Source organism: Schistocerca nitens, chromosome 4 (assembly GCF_023898315.1).
Source record: "Schistocerca nitens isolate TAMUIC-IGC-003100 chromosome 4, iqSchNite1.1, whole genome shotgun sequence".
Lineage (NCBI taxonomy): Eukaryota > Metazoa > Arthropoda > Insecta > Orthoptera > Acrididae > Schistocerca > Schistocerca nitens.
The window spans coordinates 411,305,271-411,327,581 of NC_064617.1; the positions used below are offsets into that span (position 1 = coordinate 411,305,271).

A 22,311-nucleotide genomic window follows, 5' to 3' on the forward strand; every position below is an offset into this window, starting at 1 on the left:
TTCTGGAAAAATGAAATTCAGTATTAGAAATTGTGATTGATGGCTCAGTTTCAAGAGTCAATGCTGGTAAACATGATGGGGAGACCTTCTCAGTGACCATTTTTGTGTTTTGTCCATTAGAAAAACAAATTCAGAAATAAATAAATTCACTTCAGATAAAGGTTAATTCACGTGTTTAGATACATCTTCTGTAGAAAATGCACTTTGTGTGCTCAGAGAAAGATTGAGAAAGTCAGATGACACTCATCTAACAAGAGGAAAGTAGGAAATGTGTGTGTGTGTGTGGGGGGGGGGGGGGGAGAATGGTGCTCACTGCTTCACTGTAAGTCACAGCACAGTCACACCTGAAGAAGGTATGGCTATAAAAATAGGCTGGCATAATGGGGTATGTGTTCCTAGGTTTTTTTTAAAAAAAGAATCTGGGGGTAAGAGTCAAAGGTTTTATTGTGTAGAATATTGTTTGATCACAACAATGTAACAACTCAAAGTGCAGCCAAAACATAAATTTCTGGATGGTTCTGAAACATAGACACACTGAATCCCTCTCAGAGCCAACATCTGGTCACATCTGATTTATTTATGTTTCCAAAACTTAAGATAGCATCCAAAGGCAGTGTTTTAGCCCTTGGAAGCAATTGTGTGTGCTAGGAAGCATTCCTAGGAGGCATATATGTACAAAACACAGAAGCATAATTTTAGAAAATATTAAAGTTTTAAAACAAGAGAAGAAATTCAGGTTATACCTTCAAAATTTTCAGAGTGAACCTCATACAGGCAATATTTGTATCTACATTGCTGGAAAAAAAATCACGACACCAAAAGATAAGAAATACAGAGTAATGAAATTTCAAGAACACATTTGTCTAGTTAATGTAAGGGCAAGAAGAGCTATAGGAAACGTGAAATGCTGGTACATTAAAAATGAGTTTAACTGCCAGGAAGTTGAATACAAGTATGTATATGTGCATGAATTGTGTAGTACTGGTGCTAGATATCAGTTTGTGGGATGGATTTCCATGGCTGTTGCACTTGTTTGGTCAATACAGGGATGATTAATGGTAGTTGTGTGGATGACACTGGAGTTGTCCTCCGATTATGTCTCATATGTGCTCACTTGGAGACAGATCTGGTGATAAAACAGGCCACTCTGAATGTTGGTTTATAATAGCTGTGTGTGGGTGAGTGCTTTCCCGTTGGGAAACACTCCTTGGAATTCATCTGGGGTCAGTGTAAAGCATACTGCAGGTCATCTGGCTTGGGGCTTCCTTGAAAGTAACCTATTTGTAACAGTTCGTTGTGTCACTGTGGTGCCAACTGGTGCTCGGATTGCTGCTGCAGATCCAGTACAGTACACCAGAGCCATATGTCGACCGTAGTGGTCTTCCCTCTTGTGAGTACCACACAGTCGTTTGGAGCCTGGTCTTCTTGCGGCCATACCTTTCCATGACCACCACTGCCAGCAATGATGTACAGTGGCTACATTCTTGCCAAGCCTTTCTGCAATATCACAGAAGGAACATCCAGCTTCTCATAGCCTTATACATGACCTTGTTCAAATGCTGTGAGGTTCTTATAATGGTGTCTTTGTTGCTTTAAAGGCATTTTTGACTAGCATCAAATCACCAAGTCCAATCTCAGAGATAAACTAATACTCATGACCATTACAGTGTGTATGTAAACCAAACCTGATTTACATCCTCATAGTGGCACTACTAGCACCAGTCTAATGTGACTGGTGTGAAATTTCAGTCATCATCTTTCAGTAGTAGAAAAATACCTACCAGCATGTATGTCCCACAACTCCTTCTTGGAGCTGGAGTTTTTTTTGTCAGTGTATATACATTTAAATAATTTGGTAGATATTCAGAGCTCCTGATAAACCCAACGGGAGAAAAGGAAATCATGTAGCTTAAATGCCAATCTGAAATAAAATAATGAAATGTGAAATAATTAAAGAGACTTAAAACTATGCAATGATACAGTTATGAGAAGGGTAAGACTACATTGTTTTGATGAAGCTGATGTTATGTAATTCAAATTTCTATTTTGGCCACCTATGTTTTAAGTCTTTTTTTTTTTCTTTAGAAGTTATCCAGTTCTAGAAGAAGACACTAATTTTGAATAGTTCTTATACCTTTATCTTTTTCATCTAACTCTGGAACTTTTCAATTGCACTTCTACATCTTTCGGCTATCTTCACTTAAATCATTAGTTTGTTCAGAATAGTCCTTTCATACCATTGTATAGTACGTTTTGGGGCACAGTGAAAAAAAAAACAAACAGAGAGAGAAGAAATTTGTCATATTACCATAAGTGCATTGATGACATCACATTTGTCCAGTTGCTCTTAAAACTTGCGGAACTTCGCTTGCTTTCCATTATCTGTAGCGCACATTGGTGATAACATTTTATGAACACTTATGTAAGTGTGCCTCTTTGAAGCTCACATTCTTGCACGCTATAATAGGTTTTATTATTACATTCAGATATACTGTTAATGTTCTTTCAAAAAAATGTGGATGAAATCTCAAATCATTCAATATGAATCAGGCAGGTCTAGTTACCAGAATGAATTTTCACTCTGCACTTGAGTGTATGATGTTATGATACTTCCTGGTAGATTGAAACTGTCTGCTGGATTGCTACATGAATCTGGGACCTTTGCTTTTCATGGGTAAGTGCTCTGACAACTGAGTATGACTCACGATCCATACTCATAGCTTTACTTCTGCCAGTACCAGTTTGGAAGGTAAGAGATGAGGTACTGGTGGAAGTAAAGCTGAGAGCGTGGATCTTGAGGTGTACTTAGGTAGTTCAGTTGGTTGAGCACATGTCCACAAAAGGCAAAGGTCCCAAGTTGGAGTCCCAATCTGTCACACAGTTTTAATCTGTCCAGAAGTTTTATATTTATCATCATGAAATTAGGGCCATACATGTAACCAGGCAAAGCCTTCACATATTAATATTTTGGTACAAAGGTATTGTTAGCATATGTTGAGAATTTGTACCCATTGATGTTGCTAGCCCTATTTATTTTTTGTTCATTTTGGATTTTATTCCTAGGATCTTTCTACATCCTGCTGCTAATATTTGCCTAATGCACTAGCAAGCAGTACAGCATTCATTTAATTTCAGTTGTAGTATTCCTTTTATTTCATCCATAACACAATGTTTTTCTGCCATTTTGGAACACACTTCTCTGTTTCATAGTAACCTATACAAACAAATTCTTAATAGTAATTGGGAACAGTGTAGAAATTAATGCAAAATCAATGTAAATTGTTCCATGAAATTACAGCTATTTATGTTTCCCTTTTTTTAAATTCTAATCTATCCATCACATACCGCCATATGGTGGCTTGCAGAGTATGTATATAGATATTCACAGCCATCTTAAAAATGTAAGAAACTACCGGGAGAAGATTACTGACTCAACTGCAGAGAGAGAGAGAGAGAGAGAGAGAGAGAGAGAGAGGGCATTAAATTGAATGGTGGACAGCCACATTAGGTAACTGGAAGGAATGATAGGATGATGTAAATACTGCTCATTCCTATCCGCAGTCTAAGGGGAAGATAAATTGCTACTTACCAGAAAGATGTCACTTTAAGTTGCAGACAGGAACAATTATGAGACACATATTAGCTTTTGACCATAGTCTTTTCTTCACACACACACACACACACACACACACACACACGCACACACGCATGCGCACACGCCCCCCCCCCCCCCCCCCCCCCCCACACACACACAGTCATTCGTACTGTCAAGTGCACCTCATGCACACATGACCCTCATCTGTGGCAGCTCAGACCAAATGCTCATTTTGGTCCAAACTGCTGGAGATGATGCTTCCTTGTGTGATTGAATGTGTGTATATTTCTCTTTCTTTTTCTGATGAAGGCTAATATGTAAGTGTCTTTCAGTTGTGTCTGTCTGCAACTTAATGTCTCATCTTTATGGTAAGTAGCAGTCTCTTTTTTCCTTATGTTGTTGATATTCCAACCAGGAGATTCCATTGTTTGGTAATCTGTCCATCATACTCATAAATAAGTAAAAAACTTTCATGATAGCTTTCATAACATCTGTGTGAATTTTATCATACATACAAGAGTGATATAAAACACATCTTTATACTCATTTCCAATTTGCTTCTGTTATTTGTAAATTTAGATGAAAAAGTTCTTATCCATTGCACTTTGTAAACAAGAATAGATGTACTGCATAACTTATAGTAGTGTCAACAATTATGAAAAGGATAGTTTGCTACTCACTGTAAGGGTGACACACTGAGTTGCAGACAGGCATAATGGTAAGATTATTACACACTGAGCTTTTGCACAAATCATCCTCCAGAAAAGAAAGAGAAACACATGCACATTCACACAGACACACCTCATGCACCTATGGCTGCTGTTGTGCATGCATGAGGTGCACCTGCTTGTGAGAGTTTGTGCGTTTTTCCCTTTTCTTCTGAAGAAGGCTTTGGCTGAAAGTTCAGTGTGTAACAGTATTTTTATTGTGCCTGTCTGAAACTCAATGTGCCTCATCTTTATGATGAGTAGCAATCTATTCTTTTCATAACTGTTGATGTTCTGACCAGGCCTTTACATTATTTATGGTAAGATAGATATAATGTCAGGTTTGATGGTGCTTTCTTGTCTCTCAGTTGTACATTTAACTGTAAAGAGATTGAAAAAAATTAATTTATTTCATAAACATAATTACATTTTGTATGAAAAGTATGGGGCTACAAGTTTTATGAAGACAGTTTGTCAAATTTTGCATTGTTAGTGGTAGAGAGCACATACTGCTGTGAGTGAACTAAATCTCAAAGCTAAGAAACATAAAAGATTGTTTTATATTAAAATACTAAGCACAGCAGTTCAAGCCAACACTACTAATGTTACCCAAAGGTAAGCATCTTCCTTTAAGCAAATACCTATAAAGGTTCAATTTCTGTGGTATCTCTGTTGACAGAATATGACATTGATGAAATAAATTAAATTAAAAAGCAATACTGAGCTAAAGAAGTACTCAGTGTTCATGAAATTTCAAAGAATATCTCATTTAATTTCAATACTCATTTATATGCTGCTATGAAGTGCTGGAACTTACTGAATATGTCACGAAAATTATTTTTAGTGCATCTGGTAATGGGCTGCGAAAGTTGGAAAGTGAGAGCATTTCTTTTTATTTTGCCTGTAAATCAGAAACGTTAAGAGAATTCAATCATGATTTGCATATCTTCAAAAATGACCACTATGAAATTATTCCAACTCCATTGAAGGAAAGGTTTTGGGCACAAAAGAAGAGATCTAAAATCTGATATTAGTTATTCAAACCAAAATCGGAAAGCAACTAGTATTTATAGGTGACTGCTGAATTAATGTAATGTGTTTCTGGAGATTAGTACTGTCTCTTTAGCAACACACTAACATGCAAGATGTATAAACTTTCATTCTTATTAATACAGAATTTCTTGGTAAGTCTGCCAGATGTCACATTCCCCCCACATTACCATATAATTGTGTCTGCAGTTTTACAAGAAGTTAATAATATTAGTATGGCATGTGTTGTGGCAAAAAGTTAAAGCAAGTGGCAATAAAGTTCTCAGTAAGTGTGTTTTACTCTGTCCCCAGTGCCCTGGCCACTCAGATGTACTGTGCTGCACACCTTGCGTCACAGCAACAGGCTATGTACGTGTTATTCTCATACGTTTGGTTATCTTCTTTACTTCTACTGCACCTAACATATCTTACTGTTTCAGCCTAATCCCTTTCACAAATAAATTAAAACTTACAGCACGCAAACTTCAAACAACTTAAGCGTAATCTTCACAATAAAGTGGATTACGTTTTTGTTGGAAAAGCCAATACCCCTCCACTCACTTTTGTTTTGATGTTTGTTATTTTTTGGAATGCTGTTTCATATGATGTGCCTGTTAATAACAGACTGGAAAGAGGAAAATTATTTAGACAGTAAAATTTCACAGTCCATTACATTGTGATGGTTGCAAGGGATTTAGCATTGGATTTTTAAACATTATATAAAATTAAATTTCCTAAGATTTTTGACACATCATTTGATTTATGTTTATTTCATCAGTGAGCCAGGGCATTGGCATTAGTGAATATTTTTTCAGGGTTGCCAACATTATTATTGAGTAAAATGGAGATTCTGTGCACTACAACAGTAACTTTACTTGTTCAGTTGATCATCAATATTTCAGTAGAATTTGCAGTCAGCTTTAATAAACATGACAGTTATGAAACTGAAATTGCTTGGCAACCCTGGATGTTTCTTTTATGCATGTAGTATGAGTCTAGTTGTTCTGTAAATTGGTGCATGTCAAATAATTTATACATTCTTCTTGCCTGGCCTCTGAGTAACCATTTCAGCTTAATTCCTTTTTAGTGCTTCTTATAACTGCATGTTGCTTTCATAATATAAGTGATTTTGCTACCTGTAATCAGAATTATTTTCTTTATGTTTTTATAAATTAGATGTGCATGTATTTGCTAGAATTTAGTTTGCTATGTGGCTTTTTTACTCAATATCAATCAATCATTAAGAGCATATTTATAAGAAGAATTATTTTATTTACACCGATTTATGGTAATGCAGAAACAGACTGCAGTAAAGATTCTTTATTATATTGTAGGGAACCAGATTAATTTGCAAAAGACAGCACAGAATACATACAATTTTAAAAGAGCCTATCTTAGAGAAATTCATGATCTATGAAGATCTATATCTGACAAAGACATTTGTTTCTCTAGGTGTCAATTTACGCAGTGTTTTCCTTTTTCCCTCCAAGCAGATGCAATATACTATACATATATATAGCATGTAACTGTTTTGATAAAAAGTTGATTCAACTAAAAAGTGCTTATATCTAATATTACCATTCACTAATTACAGTTCATCTATGAGATTAATTATTTGAACAAATTGCATTCACTTTCTTTTGACCTACAACATGTTTTAAATGAGATGTAATACATTCAAACTTGGCTAAAATTTAAGATCAGTCATGATAGTTTTTGATAAGGAGAGCATACAACAAAGCACTGTACCTATGAGAACTGTGCTTTGAATGATTAATTTCTGTTTACAGAGAAATGAGCAACTATATTTTAAGACAAAAATATTTCATAAATTGTAACCACAGTATAAAAGAAGAACTGAGTTAGGTAGCCACCTTAACAAATGTGGCTTCCCTGAAAACATTCCAGGTATATGCTGTGATGATTGGTTGAGCAATGTTACAGTTCATCTCTTCCCCCTCACAGATCAAAACTGATCAATTACACTATCTCTAATGAGTCTGCAACTGAAAAAATTTCATCCAAAAGTAGAAATAAGCATATAATATGACGCTATTACTCAAAGCTTTTATGCCTTCAATAACAACAGAATAGCATTAACTTTGGATAAATAGTCACAAACAACATTTAAGTACACAGAGTATAACTGAAAAGTTGTTTAGCTTTCATACTAAGGCAATCATTGGAGCTTCTCTATAAAATGATCAATGTGAGAACTTTACACAGATGCTAGAGAGGTCATTCTTTATGGTTATCAATCTATAGTTTTCATTTTCGTTGACATTAAGATATAGAATTAATACAACTTACAAATGAATCTTGCTATTAGACTTACACCTTCCTGCATGAAATCCACTTAATTTAATGCATGTAAATAATATGGTTTTAATGAAATTGTCTATGAATGTAAATGATGGTATACTAACACAAAAAATTGCATTTGTAGGTTTGAGAAGCTAGACATAACTCCGAAGAGTGCACAGAAAATCAAACCTGTCTTAGAAATGTGGATGAAAGAAGCAGAGGAGAGGTAAGATTTTCTATTACACCAGTTGAATACAAGTAAAATATAAAGTAAAATACTTTATGAAATAGGAATTACACTAAAACTAGCTAAAAATTTGGAATAGTTCTTTGGTCCAAAAGTTGTTTCTTAATTAAAGTGGTTACCCTGGACATTTTCTCCAACTTAATCACAGGGTGCCTCAGTGTCTTTCATGGTGGTATGCTTCAGTAAAATCTTCTCCGTTTACAAGCTGTGTCACTTTGAATAAAACACTTGATCTTTTCTTAGCTGTCTGCACCATCATACCATTATCGGTTATAGTCACTGACTGCCACGGCTGGCACAGTATTCTGCCTATATAGCTGCAATAGCAACTTCCTGGAGAAGGCCGAAGTGACACATGTGCAGAAGGCAAGTTGGGTACTCACAGTAGCTCTGTCCTCCCATGGGACTCAGTGATATCACTTGGTATGAGGGGCTGGCATCACATTTGAAACTTTCACTCCTTTGTCCCTACAAGTGCCAAGGCTCCATGTTTGTTTTCCCTTGATGTCAAACGCCCCACTTCCTGCACTAATAAGTGTGTTCACTTGGTCTCTGTTACAATTGTCGCTGTTTATTCTAATTTTGGCCACTTACTTCATAACAGAAACCCAGTAGGAAGATGTTTGAGCCAAAACTCTCATCTTTTCAAATTGTATTTTATGTCCAGTTTCTAGGCAATGTTCAGCCATGAACGACTTCTCAAGTTCTCTTTGTTTGATGTACAGGGTGTTTCAAAAATGACCAGTATATTTGAAACGGCAATAAAAATAAACGAGCAGCGATAGAAATACACCGTTTGTTGCAATATGCTTGGGACAACAATACATTTTCAGGCAGACAAACTTTCGAAATTACAGTAGTTACAATTTTCAACAACAGATGGCGCTGCGGTCTGGGAAACTCTGTAGTACGATATTTTCCACATATCCACCATGCGTAGCAATAATATGGTGTAGTCTCTGAATGAAATTACCCGAAACCTTTGACAACGTGTCTGGCGGAATGGCTTCACATGCAGATGAGATGTACTGCTTCAGCTGTTCAATTGTTTCTGTATTCTGGCGGTACACCTGGTCTTTCAAGTGTCCCCACAGAAAGAAGTCACAGGGGTTCATGTCTGGCGAATAGGGAGGCCAATCCACGCCGCCTCCTGTATGTTTCGGATAGCCCAAAGCAATCACACGATCATCGAAATATTCATTCAGGAAATTAAAGACGTCAGCCATGCGATGTGGCCGGGCACCATCTTGCATAAACCACGAGGTGTTCGCAGTGTCGTCTAAGGCAGTTTGTACCACCACAAATTCATGAAGAATGTCCAGATAGTGTGATGCAGTAATCGTTTCGGATCTGAAAAATGGGCCAATGATTCCTTTGGAAGAAATGGCGCCCCAGACCAGTACTTTTTGAGGATGCAGGGACGATGGGACTGCAACATGGGGCTTTTCGGTTCCCCATATGCGCCAGTTCTGTTTATTGACGAAGCCGTCCAGGTAAAAATAAGCTTCGTCAGTAAACCAAATGCTGCCCACATGCATATCGCCGTCATCAATCCTGTGCACTATATCGTTAGCGAATGTCTCTCGTGCAGCAATGGTAGCAGCGCTGAGGGGTTGCCGCGTTTGAATTTTGTATGGATAGAGGTGTAAACTCTGGCGCATGAGACGATACGTGGACGTTGGCGTCATTTGGACCGCAGCTGCAACACGGCGAACGGAAACCCGAGGCCGCTGTTGGATCACCTGCTGCACTAGCTGCGTGTTGCCCTCTGTGGTTGCCGTACGCGGTCGCCCTACCTTTCCAGCACGTTCATCCGTCACGTTCCCAGTCCGTTGAAATTTTTCAAACAGATCATTTATTGTATTGCTTTTCGGTCCTTTGGTTACATTAAACCTCCATTGAAAGCTTCGTCTTGTTGCAACAACACTGTGTTCTAGGCGGTGGAATTCCAACACCAGAAAAATCCTCTGTTCTAAGGAATAAACCATGTTGTCTACAGCACACTTGCACGTTGTGAACAGCACACGCTTACAGCAGAAAGACGACGTACAGAATGGCGCACCCACAGACTGCGTTGTCTTCTATATCCTTCACATCACTTGCAGCGCCATCTGTTGTTGAAAATTGTAACTACTGTAATTTCGAAAGTTTGTCTGCCTGAAAATGTACTGTTGTCCCAAGCATATTGCAACAAACGGTGTATTTCTATCGCTGCTCGTTTAGTTTTTATTGCCGTTTCAAATATACCGGTCATTTTTGAAACACCCTGTATCATGAGTGCTTTGCTCAGCAACACTGTGAATAGTTTGTTCTGCGTAAATGCTCCACATTCACAGGGGACGCCTTACACACCAGGAACTCAAAAAAGTATGTTGTCCTTAATGAGACATAACATATCTCGTATCTTGGAGGCAAGTTGGAACACCAGTCTCAATCCATGTCTCTTCAACACACATACTTATTCACAGGCTAGGATATCTAAAACAAGCTTATTAAATAGTATTAAAGCAATTGGTAACAGTATTTAAAATAAGATCAGTATTTATTTCCCAGCTGGTGGAATAGGTATGTCTGAAACAAAGGTGACATTATTTTGACATTTTAATATCTGTCAGCCCTGATTCATTTATTGGTCATGCAAGCAAAAAGAAGAAACTCTTCTGTCTTCTGAACTAATGTGCACTTGATAGAATAACTCCAAACAATTTTAGACTGCAAATTCCATACATTAACTCATAGAGAGTATTTAGAGGGTATTTTGTATTCATGTTTATGGTCACACATATATTTCTGCAACTATCACAACCCCAAATTTCTCATTTCATTTATAGAGTCATTATGTGAAAATTAAGTTTTGTCATTATTTTTTGTAATAAGGTGGTCACTTCCAGTTTCTCTTGCAAACCTGATGCAACTTGCAAATAAAGTCAGCCTTATTTAGTGACAGGCACTTGTCCAGGTATTATGATTCCTTTTTTTAAATTTCCTATCTTTGCTTCTGCTTGGATTCTTTTTCTGCATTGCTTGTATATCCTTATACTTCCTATCAAGTATTCTCTCATATTGCACATAGGGCAGCTGATACTATTTGAGACTTCCTTCATTTGCTTTTGCTTTTCAGTTATTTATTTTTGAATAGGGTTCACATTGTACTTATCATAGACTTTCTGGTAGGTCCAGAATATAGCTTGCTCCAGCTATTTTTGCATTTTAACTCACTAGATCACTACAAATATTTAATTTTGCATTAAGTTACAGTAAGAATTGGTAGCATTCAATTGTAATTGTTGCCCTTCACACAACTCAGTAATACGTTTCAAGAGACAATGCTCTAATCATCAGCTTGTAAGATTTAGCTCATGAAGTTAAAATGCTAAAAAGTCTACAAACACAACTGCAGCATTCACAGATAAAATGGAGTAAAGATGCATTGGACTATGAGTCCTCATCTTAATTTAAAATCAGAACATCTCTCAATGGCTGTCCCGTCTCACACCACACACAGCTCCAGGCCGTGTCCTGTTAATCTGCTACTGGCTCTAAGAGTGTCAAGTTGAGAGCATATGCAGAGCTCCAGGGGCTGTTGTGAGCTCTGAATAAGCACCAGATTGACACTTGGAGCCCACAGCAAACCAGCAGGATGTGGCCTAGAGCTGTGTGTGGTGTGAGATGGGACAGCCACTGAGAAAAGTTATGATTTTAATGTAAGATGAGGACACCTAGTCCAACGTGTTTTTGTTCCATTTTATTTTGTGAAAGCCACCAGTTAAAAAGAAAATTAAAAGCGAACGTCATAAGTCTTTCTTGTTAGGTTGAAGGATTGAAAAGTTCTGTTAGCCACATGACCAGTAGTAATATATTGTAAACGGATCTCTGAGTTTACAGATGTAAGTAAGTAATTTCTTTAAAAATACCAGTGAGTCAAATAAATATTACATTCACATCTACATACTCTGCAAGCCACCATGGTGAAGTGTATCCCATACCAATGTTAGGCTTTCCATTTCCTGTTCCACTTGCAAATGGAGCAAAGGGAAAATGACGGTATGTTTCCATACGAACAATGATTTCTCTTATCTTATCTTCACACCCCTTATACAAAGTATATGTTAGTGGCCTTAGGGTTGCTTTGCAATCTGTTGCAAGTGCTGGTTCTGTAAACTTTGTTAATAGTGTTTCATCAAAAGAAGATCTTCTTCCCTCCAGGTATTCATGTGTGAGTATACAGAGCATTTTTGTAATACATATTGATCAAACCTACCAGTAACATTTATAGCAGCACCCCTCTGCATTGCTTCAAAGTTTCTCTTTAATGTGAAGTGGCTGAGGTACCAAACACTCACAAAGAAATTGCAAAAATGATATTTACATTATCTCCATTATAGATGAACTATACTTTCCTAGAATTCTTCCAATAAGCTGAAGTCGACTATTCACCTTCACTATGATTGACCTTATGTGCTCGTTCCAGTTCTTATCACTTTGCAACATTATGCCTTGAGATTTAATAGATCTGACTGTTCAGCACAGTACCAATACTGTATTCCAATACTACATGAGTGTTTTTCCCAGTCATCTGAATTAATTTACATTTTCCCACATTTCGATTAACCTGCCATTCATCATGTCAAATAGAAATTCTATATGAGTCGCCTTGTGTCCTCCTACAACCACTCAAAGACAACACTTTCCTGTACACTGCAACATCATCAGAAAACAGTTGTAGAGTGCTCACCATATCTGTCAGGCCATTTACCTGTGTAGAGAACAAGAGCAGACATATTATACCTCCCTGAGGAAATCCTGATGATACTTTTGCCTCTGATGAACACTCGCCATCAAGGATTATGTACTGGGCTTTATTACTTAAAAAGTCTTTGAGCCAAGCACATATCTTAGAACCTCTTCTGTATACTCAGACATTCATTAACAGCCTGAAGTGTGGTACTGTGTCAAACTTTTTCTGGGAATCTAGAAATCTGGAATCTGCCTGTTGCTCTTCATCCATGGTTCACAGAATATTGTGGGAGAAAAGGGAAAGTTGTGTTCAGCACAAGTGATGCTTTCTACTCCTTGTTGATTTGTGAGTAGAAGCATTTCACGATCAAAAAAATTTTTTAGATTCAAACATAAAATATGCTCAAGAATTCTGTAGCAAAACAATAGAAGAGAAACTTCAATTATTTAATAAATCAAGGACACCAGATATTTCTAAGTAGCAGCTTTCTTTCTAATTTACATAGTTAAATTTAGCTGGCAATAGTATGATTAGTACTGATCAGTACTGATGCAGTCTATAGATTAAGTTTTTGTGGTATACTTGTCTTTTTTTAATGTATGCCTTGGCTTGTTCCATATCCCTAAAGTTTTGCCTTCTTGGTGGGATCTGTGGAACATGAGGAATGAATGTATGAATAAATGAATGAACGTTGCAATTTTCATAGTCTTAAAGGAAGGGACTTTAGATTTTTAACATCTTGCTGACATCGAGCTGGTGTGCTGAGTCAGATAAGAGTGAGAAAGGAAATAGTCACTGGGCTTTTGAAGGAACTCACTTGGTATTGACCTGAAACCACAGGATTTGAATCTCATTTCAGCAAAATTCAATGCCAATATGCAGTGTTATTCATAAGTACCTTCAGGATTCCAGAAGCCCAAAAAACTGCAAAGACTACAAGAGACACAGAAAAAGTCCCATATTAATGGACAGAGTATCTCTCCACCCTCTGATTTGTAATACTCACTATAGCATAGTTATGCTAGGGGTCAGGTATGTCAGAAAATGGAGGCAGGTCATCTGCTCCTACTATTGTATCATGTTAGGTCACACTTATAGATAGGCAACCCAATGGACAGATTTCCAAAGCAGGCTGTTGTCATGATTTACACCTGTAAGTTGAGTTAAAAACTTGGAGGGATGCTCAACCACTGATACATGTCAGCTTCTGTATGTCTTGTAGCTTGCATGCGCCCATCTTCTGAAGCTGCAGAGGTACTTATGAATACTATTGAATTAATGATTGTGTCATTTTCCTCAATCAAAGAATTAATATGATACTAGAAAAATGTAATTGAAAAAATAAACATAGTGTGACAGTAGACAATCACCACACTTAAAGAGCATCAAGGAGGGATTAGAAATGGAAAGACTGGGAAGGTTGCAAGGAAAATCTCAAGAAAGACAAAGTGAGGTAAAATTGCTATGAGAATGAGCAGGTAGGCAAGTTAAGCATTGGATTCCTCATGCCTGTTGCCTTGCTATGATTGAACACCATCATTTCTCCAGTTTTGACTAAACATTATCATATCCCCCAGTTTCCTGCCAATGCCAGTTCCTTTATTCCCATAAAAAAGATCAATGACATCTGTTTACACTACTACTTTCCCTTGAAACAGGTTTGTAAAGGAACGGTGGCATAGCCATGGGCATTACTGTGGTGCCCTTCTTGACATCCTGTTTTGAAAGCTGTCTAGAGGCATTGTTCCTGACCAAAAAAACCTTGAACCTCTGACTCACATTTTGATGAAATCTTTGTGATCTGAACATGTGACCAAGCTATACTTTGCCATTATTCCTCCAGGTCCCCAACTCACCTGCCTTGCAGTGCATTAACTTGTCATCTTCTGCTTACTGATCCACCTTTTGGAATATCAAACTCCACCAATCTGATGGTCCTAAAAACACCTGTATGAAGCACATGAGCTAGAAATGATGACAGCTAGTATGTCTTTCACTCCAAAAGGTCCCTTGTGTACAGTGTTGTCAACAGTATACCACACTTTACAGTAAAAAGGAGCCTATTTCCCAGTACATAGATACTGGAACCAATTTCCTATACCATCCATCAGAGCTCCAAATATCCAATATCATTCCATGAAAGAAAATAAGAATATTTATCTTTCAGATACAAGAGTGGACAAAATCACCTAACGGAGTTCATTGGAGTGGAGCCCTCAAAAAAGAGAAAGCGTCGTACGTCATTCACTCCTCAAGCTCTAGAACTGCTAAATGCACACTTTGAAAGGAACACACATCCATCAGGTGAGCTCTCTGAATGATATATTATATATGAGTATATCTCTAGGAGAATTGGTTGAAGATTGTTCACACTTTAATGTTTTTTTATAATATATGAAACAAAGATAGTTTTCTTGTGAGTCACAAAAAATTGTGCTTATCATAAACACTATTTTGAAACTGTCTCTAATGATATGTAGCTAATCTAGCCAAACCCATATCTGAGATTACCATCACAAACATTTAAATAATATCTTTGCAAATGATTACAGTGCAGTCAGACCTCTCCTACTATTGCATCAGGATCATTCTCTCTGTTTAGAATGAAGATTTTGATCTTTTAGCATATGATTTACACAAGCGAGAAGGAATGTACGTTCATTTCATTTTCTTTGCTCCATCTTGCTTTTAGTCTTGTACCTCTTTTAAGAAGAATGGTATCTGACTGCAATTTTGCTACACTTTACTTTATGGGTTTGTATTCAGGATAATTTTACAAGAACTATTAATTTTTGAGATTAAATATGACTTTACAAAATGTTGTTACATCTGGATCAGAAGAAACAAAGTAACAGACAGTTCTGCACCTTTGAATGTGGGAAGGGCGGTGTTTGTTTGCTGTTACCTGTGGCTGCAATATGGCTGCAGCAGCTACAGCTGTTTGGCTCTCTACTGGATTCATTCAACATATTCTCCTATTAGCATTCATTGTTGAATTCAATTGGCAGTATTGCAGTAGATTTTGATGCTAACTCCAGACATCATCTTATGCAAATTAAAAATGCTGCATACAGAAACAAAATAAACAAATTAACTCCACACGTTTTCTGCAACACACTGGTTCCAGACACATGATATAAAAGAACAATACAAAATAGTGAAAAGAACTGAGGATGTGACCAGTCTCATTCTTAGATTTTTTGTTGCTGTGATAGCTGTCAGCAGCTTTCTGTCAATCATTTTGTTATTTTGGTTCAGGTATAACTTAAGGATAAGGTAGAAAAACAGCAGTGAATGGAAAACAGAGATCAAAAACATTTTTACATTATTTTTGTGAATTTAAAGAAGTGATGAATTACTTATATTACTTCAATCTCACACACACACACACACACAATAAATTACTTAAAATGCAAGTATCACCTTCTGTTCAATTAAAGAGGCTGATTGCACCTCATATGCACTACTGCAATATTACTGAATGAACAATATTAGTGCACTGATGTTCCCATCTATGAGCACAGTTAATGATTTCTTGAAAACAAAATTTCTCAGCATGTGTCCACAATAGCTAAAATGACTACCACAACTTTCTGACAGATTGAAGTTATGTGGAGCACCAGGACTCAAATCCAGAACCATGCCTTTGTATGAATGCTACAAAAAGAGCTCGAGTCATCTATTACAGAAATTTCTGTCAAGAATTGTGGAATTCACTGCTTATGATTAAATAGCTATAACCTATTTTAGATCTGTCATTAGCAAGTATGCTGCAAACATGAACCTATATAAAAAAATTAATTTATAGTTCCCACAATGAATTGTTTACATGTGCATAATAAGTTTGCACTCTCTTAAAATACTTTATTTAAATATTACACTGTTTTTAAGCACTGAAATCCAACTTACTGCATAACTTTCAAGCAGTAAAATTAAATATTTCTAAATGGTTTTCATAGTTTCGTACAATCAGCTAATATTATCTTTTTTATTTCTTTAGGAACTGAAATTACAGCACTTGCCCATCAGTTGGGATATGAGCGTGAGGTGATACGTATTTGGTTTTGCAACAAACGTCAGGCCCTCAAGAATACTGTTCGTATGATGTCTAAAGGTGTGGCTTAATTGGTGCCTGCTTTTGTGGTGTACACTACTGTGATGGTGCCTGACAAATGCTCTACAAAGTTACTGTGAAGAAACCAAAGAGTGTTGATGTCAGAAATTAGTGAGATGATATGTGAACTCTTATAATGAAACATAAACCGTGTGAACTGTGCCATAGGTCTTCATAACCAGGCTTTGACAGACTGTTGATTTACTGAACAGACATGTGTGAACTCACTACATACATTTTTGTCAATCACATCCAAGCAATGACTACAGTGTAGATAAGTATATAGAAAGAATGGCAATATATCAGGAAAAACTGACATTAAATTGTGAATTAGTAGAAGGGACACTGTTAAAAGAACTCTGTAAATGTAGCACAGTTGTAGATAAAAAGTCAAGCAATTTTAACAGTTCTTTCAAGTGTTATGATCTGGAAAATTTTTTCCACATAAACAGAGTGGTGAGATTCTAGTCTTATGTTTATGGAATCATCAGTGAGAATGACATGTATTATTTATATCTTTTGTTTCTTGATGACATATTGGATAATGTGAGCTGTGAAATTCTTGATCTTTTTATTGCAGGGACAATAAAAGTTGTTTCAAAAATTAATATGTGAAATTGTATAATACATTTTTGCCCTAGTATTTCTCTATCAAGAACCAACTATATGATGATTAATGGCTGTATGTATTCAGTAACTGACTGACAGATGTTAGAAAATTTTTATTACTGAGAAGGACACCTTTCCAGTCAAACTGCATCAGAACACATTAATAAAGTGAGCTTGCAAACAAGATATTTATAAGTACTGCTCATGCTGCGTATATGAGGGTCGGAACTTTAATAGTGGCAACTATTTATTAACAGCTTGTACAAAATAGATGTGTATTTCAAAGTTTTACTGACCTTCAAAGTTGTCACCAGCATTGTGTATAACCCATTTCCAGTGATGTGGAAGTTGTAGGATACTCTTAGCAGTGTCAGTTGTTTTGACAGTTCATGCAGCACAGTCAATTGCCCGATGAATTTGTAGCAGTTCTGAAGCAAATGCTGTGAAGTGTTTCCTTCACTTTAGAAATTGAGTTGAACTCACAAGGGCTTAAGTCAGGGGAGTGCAGTAGGTGGTATAGCACATAGCGGCCCCATCAGTCAAATGCTTGCACTGTATGTGCTTGAGCATTGTTCTGCAAAATGATGGTCAGGTCCTGCAGAAAGTGTCATCACTTCTGTCTCTAAGCTGGTCATATGTTGTGTTCCAAAAATGAACATCAAAGAGACAGAAGTGGTGACACTTTCTGCAGGACATGACCATTATTTTGCAGGACAATGCTCAAGGACGTACAGTGCAAGCTGTTACTGATTTGTTTGACTTATGGGGCTGCTAAGTTCTATACCACCTACTGCACTCCCCTGAATTAAGCCCTCGTGATTTCAACTCAATTTCTAAACTGAAGGAAACACTTCACAGCATTCACTTCAGAAGTGCTACAAATTTGTCGGGCAATAGACTGCGCTGCATGAACTGTCAACGCAACTGACACTGCTAAGAGTATCCTACGACTTCAACATTGCTGGCAATGGGTTATACACAATGCTGGTGACTACTCTGAAGGTCAGTAAAAATTTGAAACATGTCTCTATTTTGTACGAGCTATAAATAAATAGTTGCCACTAATAAAGTTCCAGCCCTCTTATAATAGAATGAGGGTTATTTTTCATATCCATGAAGAAAAGAAGGATTCATACAAGCTATAAATTATTTTACTTTATTTCTTCTAGTCAATATCATACTTACACATGTTCCATTCTCTTACTTGTTTCATAACAATCATGTTTTGTTAAAGTGTTTCACAATGAGAAAAGTAAATGGATGGTTAAATCCACAGCTATTTCATCAGATCTTTACACTGTGTGAGAATTGTTACAACAAAATGTTTTGCTTAAAGAATATTTCTGGTATTTGTAGTTCTGTAAGACATGTAAAATCAACAGTAGTTTCAAAACCTGTAATGGAAGCAATATGAAAGTAAGCCAATGTTAGATGCAAAGTTCCTACTATATTTTTTAGGTAAAAACTAATTTCAGCTCCATTTCCCAAACATACTATGCACACACATACTCATACACTTTTCACAGAAACCTGTCTAACTGCCACACATTTATGAGTACTGTTATTTGTTGTATGCTTATGCTACCAGAGATTCAAAGTCTGTAATACATAGACATTTCATCTTTTTATTTATTAAAAAACAGGATAAAACTAAATTGCACACTGTCAGAGTACTTTTGTGAGAAGAATTACATGCTGTAACTGTTATGATTTTCTGAAGTACAATGTTTCTGATAAATTTTACTATAGTCATGTATATAGTCCCTGTTACATTTCAAAATGCCAAAATTTATATCAAACAACATATGAACTTTACCATCAAGCAAATGAAACATATTTGTAAATGAAAATTTATGTCATTATTATGTTTGTAAGGTACTGGGCTTCCAATTTGACTGGTGCTTCAACAATTAGAAAAACAGGGGAAAAAGCCACAACTAGTGTTTTGGAGTTCATATAACTCATGACATATGAAACAGTGCTTTCGTTTGCTATAGTGATTTTCATGGCTAATAATTAGCTAATAAAATGAAATAAAAATTATTACATCCACAGATTTGTATCTTAAAGAAAAATTATATATTAAACTAGAGACACATCTCAAGAAATGTTTTGTATTAAGTAAGGTTGAATGGAAATATCATGGCAGAAGTTAACATAAAAATATATTACTGAATAATTATATTTCAAGCAGGAATTCACCATGAATCAATGAGACACTTGATGGCACATGTAGATGCATAAAACAAAATGATTACTTACATCTGGATTTGATTCATATGCTTTGTTTTCCCCCAGTTATATGTACAATATACTTGTAATCTTTCACACTTGTTCAGGCATAGCTACTTTGTGGCTGCACAGAAGTATATGAATGGATCTTACAATCTTTTTGCCATTTAGAAAGGGGAAAGGATGAATTGAAGGGCAGGGAGCTGGTTCCAAGGAAATCACAAACAAACGTTAGGCATGTTAAAATTATGAGGGATGTAGATTGCTAAAGTATATTTTAGATTGATTGAAACAAGGATGTTTCTAAATATCTTTATGTAGCCTGCCAATACATATGGAACAAATGAATTCTCATTCCCCACGTGCCAGAAGAATTTTGAAATATATTCTAGTGCTATCATTTAGTTCATTTGTTATTACAATACCCTGTTTCTGAATTGTTAAGTATGAGGAAAATCATTTTAATGCAGTGCTTATACTGCCATACTTTTGGAGCTTTTCCAATAGGATTTTGTGGCTTAAGATTCCAAAAACTTTGCTTTGAGCGAAGAAAATATCAGCAGAATTTTATATCTTTTCCATTAGACCTAGAAAGGTATGTAAAAAATTGTAGATGGCACTAGTCATAGATTTGTTTTTCCAGAAACCACGCTGGCCATCATTGAAGATTTTGTTATTGTCCAGGAATTTTATTAATCTGTTATACATGATTTTTCAGCGGTTTCTGACAAAACCTGATAATGATGAGATTGGTCTACAGTTTTCTCAATTTTCGTTGACATCTTTGTTTGAATATTGATCACTTAGGCAATTTTAAGACAGTCAGGAAAGGTTCTTTTTGAAACAGAGTAGGTTGATTATGTCTGCTAGGGGTATTCCAATATTTATAATACATTCCTTTATAAGAAAGATAAGAAAGTCTGGAATATCATCAATTCAAGAGAACATTTGTTGAAGGTTTTCTTCTGTGTGAATGATTTTAACTTGGGGTTTTTTCATGGAGACAGATTGAGTGGCGGCAAGAATTTGCTTTGTTCTGGTGACTGTTTGGGCTCCCTCTCTTATTATTAGTTATTACATTTTTTTGTATTGTCTGCATAACACTGCCTGAAGAGATTTGCAATCTGTTTGGGGATCAGTAACTCTTGTTGTCACTGTTCAGGGTGATATTTCCTTTTTTACTATTTTCTGCCCACTTTATTACTTTGCTTTTATTTTCTGACTCTGATATTAACTCATGATTATCAATTATTTCTTTCCTTATATATGACTCTTCTATAAATCTGAATGTATTTAATTGTTGATGGGGGGTTGGCGGTTATGTTGTAGTTTTTTCTGCAACTGAGCTATTCTCTGTTTGTGTTGTTTGAGATTTTTGTGCCACTTGTTACCTGCATATTTGCTTTTAGATTTTTGTTTCTTACAACCAATGTTTTGAGAAGAAATGGTGTTTCAAAGTAATAGTTTAAAATGTTAGAACTTTTCATCTTTTGTTGGTCACATGCATCTGAGAAACTTCTTCCACACTTTCTTTTGATTATAAGTGACTGAATGTTTCTACTTATGTGAGTTGAACCTTCTTGCAGTCACAGTACTTTTTATGTTTTTGGCTATAAAGTCAACAACCTGAGAGGGTTACCACTTCAGCTTCATGATCAATAAAATTTGTATTCACACATTTGGCAGTACAGATCGTATTAACAAGTATTTAGTGCAAATAATGACAGTAGATTTTGTAATTCTTGTCATAGTTGTTACTGTTTGTTGTAAATCAAAAATATCTATTACGTTGGGCAATAATTTTTTGTCCTGCTTGTTGCACAAAAATCAGTGTTAAGGACTCAGTTTCCATTTAGAGAACAATAGATACACATGACAATTATATTTGCTTCAGTGATTTCTATGACTATTGCTGTAAGAAGGTACTGAAATCTGTCAACAGTTTTGTGTTTCAACTCATGTTAATTAAAATCAAAATACTTCCATATATGTGATTTCTTCTGCAAGCGTAGGGTCTGGTATCAAAAATGAATCAGTCTAATCTGCCTTTAACCAGTCTTCCAACAGACATAGAATGCTGATAAAATGAAGCTCACTATTTAGCACAATGTCAAAGTGTAAAACCTGTTTTTTGACTGGTGGTATATGGAGAGATACTTGTCACTGCAGTTTAAATGTATACTGGATTTTAAAATAACATCCAAATTTCCTAAGAACATTTTTACTACACCACTTACCTCAGCTTTGTTTGAAGAGATTATGTCCATAAAAAAAATCATCCATGCAGGTGTTTAGACTTTTCTTTTGTCTCATTGACTTTGAGTGCTTTCCATCCCTTGGATATCCATCCATGTGGCTTCCTCCTATGTTGCTGTCTGCTTCTTGCACCCTATAATTTCGACATATTTCTTTAGATTGCCCAATATTGTTGGATAGTTTTGTTACTACACATTTCTTATTTCTAGAATTAAACACATCACTTTTGTCTGTGAGAGGTATGACTTTCTAGCTATCATGCTCCAGGCTTAATATTTTCCCCACTACTTCTAAAATCTTGCTAGTAACAAATTTATTTCCCACTCTGTAGAGATGCTGTGGGGTGTGTGAAACTACTTCCAAGTTCACTTATATCCACAAATGTTGCATTCTTACATCCGCTGCAGATATTTTGAACATCTGTTTGCTTTTTGCACTCTCGTATTTACACAGGACCTGTTTGGTGTATCTTGGCACTAT

General features: G+C 36.2%; 1 protein-coding gene across 2 annotated transcripts in view; it reads left to right on the plus strand.

The window, feature by feature from the left end:
- LOC126251528 (POU domain, class 3, transcription factor 2) overlaps positions 1–17,310 on the plus strand; it is a 706,060-nt gene extending 688,750 nt beyond the window's left edge. Inside the window, exons 11-14 of one of the 2 annotated variants that reach the window (XM_049952019.1) lie at positions 5,644–5,700; positions 7,778–7,861; positions 14,788–14,924; positions 16,621–17,310. In XM_049952019.1, the coding sequence (XP_049807976.1) occupies positions 5,644–5,700; positions 7,778–7,861; positions 14,788–14,924; positions 16,621–16,745 (403 nt within the window). In that variant the 3' untranslated portion in view covers positions 16,746–17,310. The remainder of the gene's footprint in view (positions 1–5,643; positions 5,701–7,777; positions 7,862–14,787; positions 14,925–16,620) is intronic. The other variant, XM_049952021.1, reaches the window with a different exon arrangement.
- The last annotated feature ends 5,001 nt before the right edge of the window (positions 17,311–22,311 follow it).